The following is a 16,164-nucleotide window of genomic DNA, read 5'->3' as shown; positions in this document are numbered from 1 at the left end:
AGAGCTAGAGATGGTAAATGTAGAAATATATATCATAAAGTTATGGAGGGATTTTATATAAGGTAGAAATACACTTGTTCCTTGCAAGTGGTGTGGTAGAGATTAAGGGGGCTGCAGATGTTTTTAAAGTGTTTATAGCCAAGTTGTTTATTAAGTGACTATAGTTGTTTATAAAGTGACTATAGCCAAGTTAGAAGTGAGAAAAGAAGCTGTAGGAGTTAGGTAAAGGTTTGCACATACACTGGCCAGTCAGACATTGTCTCTTCCCTGTTTAATTCCCTTCCCTGCCTTCTTCCTCTTTTTGTAGCATGAGCAGCCCATCCCTGGAAAATGATGTTTTGTGGTTTCTGAGTAGTTGTTGTCGTTGTCTTTTTAATGCCTTAACTATATTCCAAGAAATACTTAATTGATATTTGTAAACCTAGTTAAGAATTTAAAAGTATTCTCTAACTGAACTTCTTGTAAAATAAACAAATACGTAATAGTAAAATTCTGTATATTTAAAAGATTATTGTACTCATCACATTTGAGATTTGGAAATTAATTGGAGACACAATTTTGTATTATAGTAATAAAGAAGAAGCTTAGGTTTTTAGATATCTGTATTGAAGGAAGGTGAAATTTATCTATTTGCCTTTTGCTTCTGGGAGTAAAATGTCAAGTGAAGCCTAGTTTTATTTCTTATATCTTTGTGTTTTTCCAATCTTGTTATTTTTTCTTCACATGTAATTATATATGAAGAAAACATGTTTAAGAATCAATGAATTTTAAGAGTAAGGGCTTAGTTAATTTAATGTTTTGCAAACTTGATAGTCAGAAAGCATTTTCTTAAGATGTCCCTATTAAGCATACAAATACTGTTCATTTTATATATTTAAGTAAATGTGAAGGTAAGAAAAGTATTCATTTGAATGAAAACTTTTAAAATCCTGATACAATGTACATAAACAGAATTTACCATTTTAACCGTTTTTATGTTTAGTGCATGAAGTATGTTCACATTGTTGTGCAGTAATCACCGTCATCTTCAGAACTATTTTCATCTTCCTAAACTGAAACTCCATTAAACAATAAGGACCTATTCTTCCTTTTTTTCCCATTCCTTGGCAACCACCATTCTACTATGTGTCTCTATGAATTTGACCACTCTTGGTATCTCATATAAGCAAAATTATACAGTATTTGTCCTCTTATGACTAGGTTACTTCACTTAGCATAATGCCATCAAGGTTCATCCATATTATATAGCATGTGTCATTTTTAAGATTGAATAATATTGCATTCTGTGTAAAGACCACATTTTTAAGATTGAATAATATTGCATTCTGTGTAAAGACCACATTTTGTTTATTCATTGATCCCTGGGTGAACTTATGAATAGCCACCTTTTGGCTATTGTGAATAATGCTGCTTTAAACATGAGTATACCAAAAAAAAAAAAAAAAAAAAAAATGAGTATACAGATAAACTGAATCTGCTTTTTTAAAAAAATTTGTTTGAGTTCTTGCTTTTAATTTTTTAGACATACACCCAGAGGTGGAATTGCTGGGTTGAATAAGAATATTTTATTGTTTATTTTGAAAATGAGAAATTAGTGAATGTTAATGGTATTTCTAAGCCAAAAGCTAAGAAAAAGCAAGAAACCAAAAAAGTAAGTAAAGCACAGCATCTACTTTTGTCTGAGGCCAATTTCTGACAAAATTGAGTTTTGATAGCTTTGTGGGGAAAGAAAGAGAAATCAAAGCCAAATCAAAAATCAAGTGAAGTTTTAATAGCTTGCGGGGTGAGAGGAAGATAAATCAAAGCTAAAACAAATCAAAGCCTTGCCTATGGCAGGGAGATGAAATGAAATCCTATTCCATGGGCTACAGCCTCAGAGTAAGTGTAAATCAGAAGGAAAACTGTTTACTTTTCCCCACGTTGGGCATCAGGGGGAGAGTTGTAGGAATACTACAAGGTAGATGGCAGAGACAGCTGTAGATTCTCTTTGGAGGAAGAGATCTGCTTTCTTAGCCTGCAGGAAACCCTCAGGAATAATTTTTCAAGGCAGTGATCAGCCCACATGTAAATATAATCAGATGTGTGAGGAGAGCGATAAGAGTAAGAATAAAGAGAAAATAATAGGAAAAACAGATTGCAAAGTTTTCAGATATTAGAATTATCAAACACAATCTGATTATATTTTTAAAAATAGTACTCATTTTGATTTGAGAAGTAAAAGATAGGCTTAAAATATCTGCAGGGAGGAAGCTATAAAAGTTACATGGTACATATGAAAAAGATCCAAATAAAACTCCTGAAAAATACCTTCATTAAAATAAAAACTAAGTATAAGTGAATTTGGCAACATTGACACAACTGAATAGAGAATATGTAATGTAGAAGATAGAGAGAAAGAAAAGTTCCAGATTATAGGAAAAGAGACAAAACTATGGAAAATAGTCATTTAAAAAACATTTAAAAATGTGAGAACATATTGAGCAGGTCTAATAGAAGACTTCATTGGAGACCTGAAGATGAACTAGAGAATGGAGCAGAAGTGATATTTGAAGAGAGATTGGCTGAAAAATTAACCGATCTGATGAAAGACACCAAATTCAGGAAGCCAGACACAGATTCTTAAGCAGGACAAATAAAAAGAAATCCACCTCTAGAACCAGAGGAAATGGGGGAAATAAAACAAAGACAAATGAAACATCTAAAAACAATAGCAGAGGTGGCGAAAGAGGAAGACATCACCTGAACTGAAACTCCATAGTTCACCTAACAGCTGACTTCTCAAGAGTAGTAACAAGAGCCACAGCACAGTAGAATGGTATCTTCAGTGTGTTGAGAGAAAATAACTGTCTGCCTAGAAATTCTATATCCAGAGAAGACATCTTTGAAGTCTGAGTGTGAAACACAAATGCCTTCAGATAAATCAGAACTAAAGAGTGGGTCACTAGTAGACTCTAATTATAATGATAACCATAAGGGTGTGCCTCAAGCAATGGAAAGTGATGGTCCTAGATGAGTATTTCAAGATGTAAGAGGGAACTAAGGACAAATGAAATAGTAAATAAGTATATGGGCATATTTAACCAAACCGTAGTAAAACATGTCTAGTGGGCTAAAAACAGAAAAAAAAAGTCCATGGGAACAATAGGTCAGGAGGCAGGTGAGTGGTTTTAAATTGTTCTCAAGTCCTTGAGTTATTCAGGACACTGGAAAAGTCCTGATATTGATTTACCTTTCTGTAGTTCTGTGCTAAATATGAAGAGGAGGCCCTCCCCAAGGTTGTGGGGAGGCTTCTTAGGTACTGATAATCCATTTCTTGGCCTAAGTGGTGTTTATGTTACAGGGACGAGTAGGTGAAGCATTGCTTCATATTTATAAGTCAAACATTTTATGTACTTACTTGTAGATATCTTACATTTCACAATCAGAAAGTTGAGAAAAATAGGATACAAATTATATACTTCAAAAAGGGTAAATAGAGGGTGCCTGGTACCTCAGTGGTTGAACATCTATCTGCCTTTGGTTCAGTGTGTGATCCTGGGGTCCTGGGATCAAGCCCTGCATCGGGCTCCCCCTGGGGAGCTCCCCTGCTTCTCTCTCTGCCTATGTTTCTGCCTGTCTCTCATGAATAAATAAATAAATGATCTTAATTAAAAAAAAAAAACAGAAAGGGCAAATAGAAAACACAGCAGCCGCTATAGGTTTGAAAACAACAACAACAACAAAAAAATGGCATTATTATCCTAAGCCTGTGAGCAAAGCTTGACTAGTTCTACATTATTTAAATTATAATCATAGAATATCAAAGTTTTAAGATAGGAGAAGGAATATAATATTTGTTGAAAAGGAAACAGAATTAAATCTTATTTCAACATGTTACCTTCAATTTTGGCGATAAAGAATGATCCAGTTACTGATTTTATAACCCTTGCCCTTTTCTTTATCTGTCAATACTGTCTTAATCTAGGATGTCTGTTCTGTCTTTTTCAGTGAAAGCCTTCAAACATACTTGTGGGAAGCAAATGAAGAATGGCTAAAGGAAAGGACATATAACTATAGTTTTCTTTAATTGTCCTCTCTGATCTGAAAAGTATTCATATATATTTGTATATTTTGAGGTGCATACTCAGCTGAAATGTGTAAATTAATACAAATGTCAGACCTGATAATAGCAGTATAATAATAGGAAGTTACAGAATGTAGATACAGACAAAAGGAACATTTAAAAGTGATAGGAAATTTGGTAATTTACTATGATAAATAATATTTACCTTACAGTTCTTAAATGTCTTTATGGTGTCTAAGTATTTATATTCTCTCTCCTCCAAAAATTTTATCAAGTCTTTACTAACATTTGGCAGTTATTCAGTTTCTACTCTTTTCCAACGTTTACAATCACACTATCTTAAAAAGTACATGTTAGTCTATGAGGATGCAGTATGCCACAAAACAGATCATTGACTGTTAAATATATATCTTAAAGTAAATGTAGGAGATATTGAGAGATAGTATATGATTGTATGAAAAGTAAATAAGGCAGTATATACACAACTCTTAAAACAATGCCTGGCACATAGAAACAGCCTAATAATGTTAACCGTTGATATTTTTATGTCAGGACATATTATGTATGTTAAAACTATATATTTTATGTATGTATATTAAAATTGTAGGTAGTTTTATTTCTTTCATATCATGGCATTATCCTAGTCATTGATTCAGAACTATTCTTACTTTAAAAAAAAAAAATGCTTCCAGTGGCCTGAGTTACAATATGGATTTTAGGGCCTATGTAAGTCTGTTACTGAAAGTCCTCTAGTTACTGGGAATCAGAGGTACCACCTGTTTCTCCATCATAACTCTTGGGGAGTTATAAAGTTGTCCTGCCTTTGATCTGCCTGGTTGGTTAGGGACCCTATAATAAAAACAAAGTTTTATTACATAAAACACCTCCTTAAAAGGCCATCTTGGGACATTTAATCTCTCCCTTCCCCTCCCCCCAAAAGTTGTAACTTGTATTCATTTTTAATCAATTAGAGTGTTTTTTGAAATTTAGTGGTTTCAGGTTAATTTGTGGTTATGAATATAAAGTATACATTTTTATCTATTCTTTTTGTTTTTGACATTTTATGACCTTGGGCAAGTAAGCTTAAAATCTTTACATGCTATTTCTTTATCTTTAAATTTACTGGGACACAAATATTTATAGTTTCTAGTACTAATATTCTTTAACTAAATGTTTATATTTGGGAATGCCATTTTTTTAAACAAATGAATAATAAAAATAAAGATTTCAAAATAGCCTAAAATGTACCTTTTTGTCACATGACTTTTGTGCTTTGCTTTGGATGTAATCATTTTATGTTAGCTTAAATCAAGAGATTTCGTGAATAGAGAAAAATTACTCAACATGTTTTAGTAACTTTAAAGCATAATCTAGATATTATTATGAAAGAAGTACTTAAGACAGTAAGAGGAATGAAGATTCTACTTATATGCTAGAAACTTTCATATAAGCCAAGAATTATTAAATAAAATTTATTACATATTGCCTTTCATGGATGATACTGGAGTTAATTCAGTTTTTTTGTTTGTTTGTTTTTGTTTTTGTTTTTGTTTTTGTTTGTTTTTTGGTAACTCAGGCTCATGACTATGGCCACATCCTCAGAGACTGTGGAGATTAATAGTTGTGTACCTATAAAAGAATTTACTTAATAGTGAACAAATACCTACTGAGTAACTTTAGTGTGCCAGGCATTGGATTGGGCAGTGGGGATACATGTTGAACAAAAACATATGTGGTATCTTTACTCAAGGTATAGAGTCTGGGTGGGGAAAAAAAGAGATCAACTGAATAATCACAGAGTTAAATACATAAATTTAAATGCTGATCAAGTGCTATGAGAAAACTGATTTTTAAGAATACCCCTTTGGGGGGCACCTGGGTGGTACAGTCAGTTAATTGTCCAACTCTTGGTTTTGGTCCAAGTTGTGATCTCCAGGTCCCAATCTCAGGGTCATAAGATCAAGCACTGCCCCCTCCTGCTCCCATTGGGCTCTGCAGTTCAGTGCAGAGTTGGCTTGAGACTCTTTCCTTCTTCATCTGCCCCTCCCTTCCCACTTTCTCTCTCTCAAATATTAAAAAAATAAAATAAAATAAGAGGGTGCCTGGGTGGCTCATCCAGTTGAACCACTGACTTTGAGTCAAGTCATGGTCTCAGGGTTGTGGAATGGAGCCCCATGTAGGGTTCAATGCTCAGCATGGAGTCTGCTTGAGATTCTTTCCCTCTGCCCCTCCCCCTGTTCATGCACAAGTTCTTGCATGTGCTCTCTCTCTCTCTAACTCAAATAAATAAATCTTAAAAAAAAAAAAAAAGTCCCTTTAGAGGGCGCCTGGGTGGCTCAGTCTGACTCTTGATTTAGGCTCAAGTCATGATCTTCAGGGTCATGAAATCAAGTGCCATGTCAGGCTCTGCACTGGATGTGGAGCCTGCCTAAGATTCTTTATCCCTCTCCTCTTCCTACCCCAGCCCTGTGCATGGTATTCTCTTTCCCTCTAAATAAATAAATAAATAAATAAATAAATAAATAAATAAATAAATATTAAAAAATTAAAAATATCTCTTTGGAATCAGACAAATCTGAGGTCAATCCCAACTCTGCCATTTGGTAGCATTGTATTCTTGGGCAACTTTCTAAATCACAGTTCAAATGAGAACAGTCTGCTTCCTGGATTGTTGTGAGGATCAAATGAAATAATAAGTGTGACATTTTGCTTTGTTTTGTTTTTTTACTTGCTGGTTAGCTGTCTTCCTGGATGAGAATATAAGCTCCATGAAAGCAGGAACTTTTAAAATCTGACCTATTAACTGCTCTTTTCCTAGCGTCCTGCTCTTTTCCTAATTCCTAAGATTACTGAGAGTCACATCATGGGCATGAACAGATATTTGTTGAATGAATGAAATGTCTTTTAAGATTTCTTGCAAGTAATCAGCATTCCATAAAAAATATTTTTTACTCATTTGTCTTTTCTCCCCCATGGTCAGATTGATATTTAGGAATTGATTTCATGGCTATCGCAAGCAGTTCTTCTTTATCTTATCTAATTTAAGGGTGACTAGAAAATCAGATAACCAAAGTGGTAGAAATATTTGTACTATAATAAGAGACATTTTCTAGTAAGAAAGAAGGCCTCTCCTAACAGTAACAGGAGTGAACTTTTGTGTATGAGTAGTGAGGTTTTTTAGTTATTTGAAAGGCTTTATGGAATTCACCCATATTCTGTGTACTTGGGGTTGCCAGATAAGTAATCTCATAAGTAAAGTGTTACAGTTCTTCTAATAAAGCATACTTACTCTTGCTTTATATCACATTATATCATAATTTTAGTGTATAATTAACTTAGAAGAAATTTAAGTTTAGAATTTTTAAAAGTTGGCCACCTATTCTGTATATTAATTTTTAGTGGATCACGTAGAGCTTACTGTTTGATATAATTTAAAAAAATATTAAGGTCATTTTTATAATATCCTAATGAACTATTCTCTCACAATGTCTAAAGTAAATTCACCTCGTTAATTATTTTCCATACTACCTGTTTGCCCACTTGTTATTCATTGATTCCCAACCCCCACCTCTTATTTAATGGCAGTATCTCCCAGAAGTTAGAATTGTTTTTTTAGCTTTATTAATCTTGGCAGCAGGGTTTAAGATGAGTCACCAGGAACTGAGCAACTGAAAAGATTAGTCTTCAAACAAATGAAGCATTACATTTTATTATCCTGGAGATATTTGTTTTTAGATCTTGTACTCTAAAATGAAGATAAAATGTTGTAAATGGATCCTTGCTTACCCCATGGGGTATTATCTCTGAGAAAGTGAATTTCTATTTGAAGTAATATCTAGATTTTTATTGTTGTTGTTTCTTTTGCCTTAATGAGACCCAGAACATGATATGAAATTAAATTCCAATGAATCATTGCCATGCTATTTATTTCCACTAATGGTAATTATCTCTTGAAATGCAACCGTTCTTTCTAATTGGGTATCATAATTGAAAAACTGCACTTAAACTGGCAAACTAATTACATAGAAAGTAATTCTTTCTTCCTTGTAATATCTTTAATAGTCACTTCTCAGAAGTTAGCTGAGTATTCTAGGCTGAAATTTTCAACATAATTTTGGGTTCATTTGAATGACATTAATTATTTGAATGACATTTGAATGATATGTATTATTATATTAGCTAGATGTGTGACATCAATAAGGAAATAAAGTTTCCCAGCTATTTTTTGAAAGTAATGTCAGTAGGAATTATTTTCTTTTGTAAAAACTTTTTTTCCTGCCTTTTTACCTGTAAGTCCAAAATCTAATGTTAGAGGGAATGTTTAAATAAATTTTGATACAACCACTGAATGGAATATTCTATAAGTATTAAAAAATAATATGGTGACATGTTTATTTTGGAATGTTAAGTGGAAAAATTAGGATACCAAAATCATTGTATAGTAAGTATCATTTCAAAAAAAAAGACTTGAAGGATATAAATCAAAATTTTAATGAAAGCTGTGTTTGTGATTAGATGATGGGATTTTGAAAAATAATTTTCATTTTTTTCTATTTCCAAATTTTCTTTTAAAATGAAAAATAGCAAAATAAAATACAATGAAAAATAATAATTAGTAAAATAAAAAGTCTTCATTTCAAACAAATTACACGTGGGAAAAATAGAACTCCCATTAATTGGCTTCCTAGTCTCTTTGCCTTAATGCTTTAAAAAGTACCACCTGAAGAGCACCTGGTTGGCTCAGTCGGTAGGGCATGCAACTCTTGATCTCAGGGCTGTGAGTTTGAGCTCCATGTTGGGTGTAGAGATTATGTTAAAAAAAAAAAAAAAAAGTACCACATGAAGTTAAGAGCCAGAGGAAAAATAACAGCACTCATTACAATAATAGTCTGTCTCTTTTCCTCTCTATCTTTTATTATAGAAAACTTTGACATATAGAAAGGATAGTCAAGTGAATTCACATATTCACAGCTTTAAGAATTCCCAAGATTTTGGGGGGATCTGGCAGGTTCAGTCAGTAGAGCAACTGACTCTTGATCTGGGGATGTGAGGTCCAGCCCCGCACTGGGGTAGAGTTTACTTAAAAAAAAAATAAAAAAGAAGAAAGATGAGCATGTGATGCATTCATTTCTCCAAACACTATCAAGGGAAAACAAGATAGTAAATTCAACTATTAGCAAGATGCTTGACATCAGGGAAAGTTTGGAGAAGGTTGAATTCATCAAAAAATTCCAACTGATAAAAAGCAGAGACTTGAAATAGAGATTACCAATCATGCAAAAACAGTGATTTTTAGGTGTGCAGTTTTATGGATATATTAGTTGCCTAGGTTTGTTGTAACAAACCACTACTAACTGTGTGGCTTATGATAACAGATATTTACTCTTTGACAGTTATATAGGCTAGACTTTAAAAATCAATGTGTTAGGGCCCTGCTGTCTATGAAGGTTCTAGGGAAAAATCCTTTCTTGCCTTTTCCTAGCTTCTAGTGTTTGCTGGCAGTCCTTGGCATTCTTTGGCTTGTAGCCCAGCTCTCTAATCTCTACCTCTTTATCCACATGGCATTATTCCCTGGGTGGGTCTCCTCTTTGTCTCTTTGTCTCTTTTTATGAGAACATCAGTGATTGGATTTAGAATCCATTTTAATCCTGAATGACCTCATTTTACCTAATTACATCTGCAGACTGTATTTCCAAATAAGGTCACATTGTGAGGTTCTTGGTGGATGAAGATTTTATGAGGACACTATTGAACTCAGGACAGTGGGTGTGGGTATTTTGTACTTGAGTGTATGGGGAACTGGGGGCCGGGAGGTGGGGCTATAATAATCTTTTTGAGAATGCACATTCTAATTCTCTTCATTATTGATTTGTACTTTTTGTATTTTTTATTTTATTTATTTTTTAAAGTAGGCTCTATGCCCAGCGTGGATCCCAACATGGGGCTTGAACTCGAGCTGATATCAAGTCTGACACTTAACCAACTGAGTGACCAGGCACCCCTCTACTTTTTTAAAAGTGTATTCAATATGAGAATGGGTGAATATGGGAAGAATACTGACAACTACTGTCCTTAAACAGTATTTTAAAATTCTCTGTTAAATATTCTCTGCTCTTTCTTGAGAATAAAAGATAAAAGTCACCCCATGAAGTCTTTTCTATGCTTTTATGGTTCTGGCATTCTGAATTTATAACCAGGCTCAGAAGTTTCTTATTTACTAAAAATATTTGAGTAGAGCATTATGAGTTTATTATAATATTCCAATTATTCCAGCCCTTCTATGAACATAATTTGGCTTAGGCAAAGGTTATTAAATACTTGAGAAATTTACTATGAAAATTCTACAGTGTCTTTCAGTGGGTTTGTAGGAAAAAAATGAAAAGAAAGATAAAAATTAGACTGTTACTGTACATCCTCTGTCATCAATACTGCCACCAAGATAATATCAGAAAGCTAGCTAATCAATGCCCTCATATGCCCATATTTTTAAATTGTTTTATTTATTATAAGTACATAATGTTTGCAGGAATGGATTTTGGTAGCGATTTACATTAGAATATCTGGTAAAAAATGATTGACTCACTTTTGGGCTTTTGGTTCCTATAGTAATCAAAGTATAGGCATATACTGTAAAAAAATTCACTTGAAGTTTTCCACTCATACTCTGTACAAGCAAAATGAATGCTTTCTGATATCTATAAATAATCTTAACTACCAGAATTTTCTAGGATTGTACTAGAAAAACAGTGATTTCAGAAAGTCATTAAATAACTATTAGAGAAAGTAGATAATGTTAACAAAATGTAAGCTCAGAACTTTGATTATTAGATAAAGCTCTCAGTTGTTTTGCACTCTGCACATTAGAAGTGTTTAGACTTGATTGATACCCTTTTTACAAATCAACATCTTATAGTTCTTATCTGCTTATTCTTCTAAATTTATGATGGACATACTTGACTATACAATAAAATAAAATATATCATATCTTACTACCAAAAACTACCTTTTGTAAATCAGTTAGAGATTCAGAATGAAATGCAAGGCCATGTCAGTATATATCTTATCTTTCTTAGCCTATATCTTTTATAGCCTTCTGTTTAGATCCTCTTTTGGCTCTAGGTTAAAACGTTCAATGTTTACTCATTCACTAAATTAATTATGTAGGGGTAGTGTGTGTTATACAAGCATTATACAAAGCACAGAGGTGGAATGATAAACCTGACAATGTATACGTATATATTCCTCTACTCATCAAGTATTTATTGAATATCTGCTGTATGCAAGGTACAATATCAGGAACTTCTTGATACAGGGTTAAACAAAACAGACACAGTACCTGCACTACTTATAGTCTAGAAAGTAAGACATCAGTTAATCAGATAATCACTCAAATGTAAAATTATCACTATGAAAAATGCTACAAAGGACACATGAACAGTGCTTATCAAAGCTCAAAAGGGGATGTGACCTAGTCATTGGAGAGATGAACCAAGGACTGAAAGACTTCCCTGAGAAGCTGACTTTTGAACTGAGAGCCAAATGATTATTAGAGATTATGTAGTTGAAGGAGAATGTGAGAAAGTTCTGTAAAGCAGAGATAACATATGATAGGTCTTATACAGTAGAGAGTATGATTTATTTGAAATGAAAGGAGGTGGTGTGGCTAGAATTCAAGTAACAGGGAGGAGTGCGATGGCAGGTGCCAGGCTAGTCCATGCCTTTTAAACTTGAAGTCTTTTTCTCCAGAGCAATGGGAAGACTTTGAGAGATGTTAAGCAGTGTAGGAATGGGAGGAAGGGGCATGAAAGGATAAGATTTGTTTACCCAATAGACTGGTATAGAAGGGACTGAAAGGGGGAAAAGTTTAGATGAAGAAGACTAGTTAGAGGCTATTCGAGTATTTATTCCTGAATAAAAAAAAGCTTGGATTAGGGCAGTGACAGTGGAAATGGAGAAAGATGTAAATCCACCCTCAGTTCCCCCTTCTCTTCAATTATTTAATTCATTTTAAAGCCAAATTATGCTTTGTGCCTATACCTCACAAAAGATGTATCCTTTCAGGTTTTTTTTTTTTTTCTTTGAGCAAAAGTTTCCAATTGGAAATGTGCAAAAGTATAATTCATCACCTCTTCTGGTACTATCCCACTTGTAAGATTGCAATTTCAGAAGTTCAGTGATAATTATATATTGGTACTTACTGATTGTTGCCTTTATAACAGGACAGTACTTGGTAGTGATCTATTGCATCCTCAGTTTCTGGGATTGCCGGGGTGTACCTACAACTTGATGTGAACACTAAATCTTCTCTTATTGAAATATTATTTTTCCTCTTGGGTTTTCTCCTCCTCTTCCTATTATTATTATTATAGCTTTTTTTTTAAAAGAATATCATGTGCTGATGGTGTTTTATTTAAGTTCTTGTTTTCCTTAATGCTTAATTACTAGATTATATCATATCTCCTGAGGAAAAAGCTGTAAGTTATAGTTACGTGAACAGAGTTGTTGTCTTCCAAGTTCCCTCATTTTTCTCTTTTTCTGCTTTTCATTGAAGTTGATTGATTTATTGTCTCTTTAGTGTAGAACACTGGGGAAAATAAGTGAATTTGTCAGTGATTTGTAATAATTCTTTATAATAACCTCATCAGTTATTTTTAAAAGTGGTTTATCTACCAAATGAGCTTTGGTGAGAATAATGTGCTTTATACATTGATTAGGTATGAAATAAACAGAGTTCACATCTTTGAATTTCAGTACATTTCCCCATTTATTCGAGAATGATAAATTTTGATAACACTTTACAAGGATCCTTAATAGCTAGAGTGTGTCTGTCAGAAGTCATTAAAAAAGAATTGCAGCTGCGAACATATTCAAGTTTTTTTAAAATTTTTTTTTCTCAATGATAATGTGTCCATCACCTTAGAAACTTGAAAATATAGTGTTCCCTGAACAAAGTGACATGTTTTCTACTTACCTTTAACCCAACCTGTAAACCTCTAGCCAGTGTAAAAGCTGTATGCTGTCCATCAGTAGAGATGGTGGCTTGCCTTCTTTAGGGCTAACTCTCCTGTGGGGAGGGGGATAAGGGCTCATTAACAACTAAAGAATTGTAAATAGAGGGCTGAGTTAACTGCGCTTCAGGCTCCTGGAATTAAAAAAAAAAAAAAAAAAAAAAAAAAGCTTTTCATTTTCTCTAGACACTATGGAAGCAATGTCCCTTTTAAGGAACCAATATATCTGCCTAAAGGTATTTCTGACTTGCCAGAAGAACCTCTTTTTGTACTGGATCTACTCTTACCTTCCTGAATCCTAGCATCCTGACTTAATTTTTTATATCAACCACCTGGCTTACTTCTCTGCCAGTCACCTGCCTTACCTAGTGCCTAATTTGTTGCCTATCACCTGTGCCTTCTGCTCGCCCTTGGCATGATAGCCCAACTCCATGGCTGTTTCTCAAGAGCAGAATGTTACTTACCGCTGATATACTTGTTACAGAAAATAACATCAGGATATGAGATTGGACCTGTTAATTTGTGAGTAGTGTTATCTCTTAAACCTTTGTCAGATCTTTAGAACGCTTACTAACTGGTACTTATGATGTTGTTGACTAGGGCTCTCTGAAGACTAAAGTGAAATAATTATCATCACCTCATTTTCCCTGTACTGGTCTAGCCAGTCATACTCAAGTATTTGTTGAATGTATGATAGTCACCAAATTCCATATTTATTCTCTTAAATTATTTGTTTTCTCTACAAGCTAGCAGAATATTTTATAGCAGCCATAAATATGATTCAAAACTAAAGATACTGCTATGGAAAAACAATGTCTTATAATTACTGTTAAACACCAATTCTACTTAAGCCAAATAACATATTTAGAACTTCCTTGTTGATTAGCAGTACAAAGTATGGCAGATTCACGTATTGATATTAGAATACTAAAGTGACTAGCTTTTGTTAATATAAGTAAGGTTGAAATCGATACAGTGTAGTACCTGAAAAACTTAATTATTTTACATATAATATACTGGTATAAATGAAATTTATGTGGCACTGGGCATTAACTTTCTCCTGATATTCTGATTTTTAAAAAATATTTAAAAATAATGTTTAAAAATTAATATAATGTTGACATTAATGTACTTATTTTTATGTGTACTTTGTGTGGTCTATTTCATTATTTTATAGTTGTGGCTTCTATATCATCAGAAGTTTAAAAATATTCCTAAAACATAGTAGGATTATGTCTTTGTTTCAGAATTCACTGAGATGGTATGTCATGTTTATTTCAGAGCAGCTAATGATATAGTATGGGATTTTAGCCTTTTGTAAACCTATAATTTTATATAATCTCACCCATATGCAAAAAAAGAATATAAATAGTTATAACACTGTACAACATGCATGAATTATTGATATACAATGAACATGTACATTGTACCAGCGAACTCATGTGAGCATTTATAACCTATGGGATATTTGTTTTACAGGAGAAAATAGAAGTAGAAATTATTTTTACAATTTGAATATCTAATTCCCTGTTAATACCAATTCTTTTGCCAATTGTTACCACAAAATTGGCTAAAATTATTACTCTTCTGTCATAGTAGATCAAGACAATTTACATTTAGTTTTCTTTGTCTTTTTTTGTTTGTTTGTTTGTTTTGTTTTATTCCCTCCACTCCCCAATTATTTCATGGCATTTCAGTGCTTCAGAGAATTTAGATGAGCTCTCTTCCTCCAGTAGCTGGTTACTTAACCAGAAGCACAATAAGAAAAGGAGAAAAGACAGGACAAGATTGAAATCTCCATCCTTGACTATCATGAGTACAGCAGCTCGAACAAGGCCACTTCAGAGTTTCCACAAACGAAAACTCTACCGATTGAGCCCTACTTTTTATTGGACTCCACAGGTAAGGCTGCCTATGGGAAAACATGAACAAAGATTTTGTCATCAATGTATTTCACATACAAGAGGATATGGATTGTACGTGATTATTTAGAGTAATTACGTCTAGAAAGCTTAAATATATAGTTTATACATGATATAGATATTGATAATATATAAATGGAATTTAATAATTTTGTTAACATTGCAGTGTATTAACCTTCTCACATCTCTATTTTTTAAAATGCATTGTATGCTTAAACTAACTTGAAGGAAAATTACATATGGTGATTTTAAGATTTTACTGGTAGGGATAATAAGGGAAAAAAGTGTACTACATATTTGTCTTTTGGTTAGTAAAGAAAAAAGTAAAGATAATCTGCATAGCTGCCACTTATTTTGTAAGAAATAGCATTGCTGTCTTTTTTAGGTTTGGTATTAATCCTGGTGAGCAGCATGACTTTTCCTTTTCCCTTTTCTGTAATATAAACAATGCAATTTTATATATCCATGCTTACACTTTTTACAGTTAAAATGTACTTCATTAAAACCATGCATTTTGAAAAGTGTATTTTTCATTCTGTTAGCAGAATGTTAAATGTACATCTTTCAATGAATATCTCAACAAACTATGATAAAGGGCAAGATAAGTTACCTCCAGTTTTTGTTATATGACATGCTTTTTTCCTATTATATTTTTAAATAAAATGGCGAAGGAAAGAAATTCTTCTTTATGCTACCATTTAATATTGTTTCTGACTATTACTATATAAACTATTTAAAATATATTAGTATAAAAGTCAGGGTGCTTTGTTCCATTAGAAATCAATTTTAAATTTGATTTTATTGGCTTCAATTTTAAATAGAAATGTGGATTCTGACAAATTAGTTTTCATTAATAGGTTGATTTTTACCACTTAAGCAGTTCAGATTATTACTATGTTTTCCAACTTGAAAACATTTTTTTAAAATTTAAGTTTGTTTCAGAATCTTAAGAAATTTTACATAACCAACCTAATAGGAAAATATTTTTATTTAGTTTTTATATGCAGAATCATATTTTGTTTAATGATTTTTATTTAAAGATGCTACAAGCAATAGGTTAATATTTTTGAAATTAATTTTGTAATTTCATAATTATATATAGAACTGTTTATCTAAAATATTGGAATTTGCTTCAGTAATTTAGGGGATTTGTTAGGTATTGCTAGAATAC

At 32.8% G+C, this 16,164-nt stretch overlaps 1 protein-coding gene and 1 long non-coding RNA gene across 16 annotated transcripts in view; one reads left to right on the top strand and one right to left on the bottom strand.

The window, feature by feature from the left end:
• Positions 1 to 16,164, top strand: part of KANSL1L (KAT8 regulatory NSL complex subunit 1 like) — a 130,594-nt gene that overhangs the window by 57,263 nt on the left and 57,167 nt on the right. For 8 of the 11 annotated variants that reach the window (XR_007408966.1, XM_049106739.1, XM_049106731.1 and 5 more), the window contains one exon: positions 14,769 to 14,973. Coding sequence is in view for 10 of the 11 variants with exons in the window: in XM_049106739.1 (XP_048962696.1) it covers positions 14,769 to 14,973 (205 nt within the window). In the remaining variant the exon portion in view is untranslated. The remainder of the gene's footprint in view (positions 1 to 14,768; positions 14,974 to 16,164) is intronic. The other 3 variants (XM_049106737.1, XM_049106738.1, XM_049106736.1) reach the window with 2 other exon arrangements.
• Positions 1 to 16,164, bottom strand: part of LOC112656322 (uncharacterized) — a 90,785-nt gene that overhangs the window by 28,063 nt on the left and 46,558 nt on the right. For 4 of the 5 annotated variants that reach the window (XR_007408968.1, XR_004812649.2, XR_007408967.1 and 1 more), the window contains 2 exons: positions 13,035 to 13,127; positions 12,553 to 12,647 (listed from right to left, as the gene is read on the bottom strand). This is a non-coding gene — a long non-coding RNA (uncharacterized LOC112656322). Of the gene's footprint in view, positions 1 to 12,261; positions 12,648 to 13,034; positions 13,128 to 16,164 lie in introns of all 5 variants that reach the window. The other variant, XR_007408969.1, reaches the window with a different exon arrangement.

The sequence above is a fragment of the Canis lupus genome, chromosome 37 (genome assembly GCF_003254725.2).
Source record: "Canis lupus dingo isolate Sandy chromosome 37, ASM325472v2, whole genome shotgun sequence".
NCBI classification, from domain to species: domain Eukaryota; kingdom Metazoa; phylum Chordata; class Mammalia; order Carnivora; family Canidae; genus Canis; species Canis lupus.
This window is presented reverse-complemented; position numbering and strand designations above follow the sequence as displayed.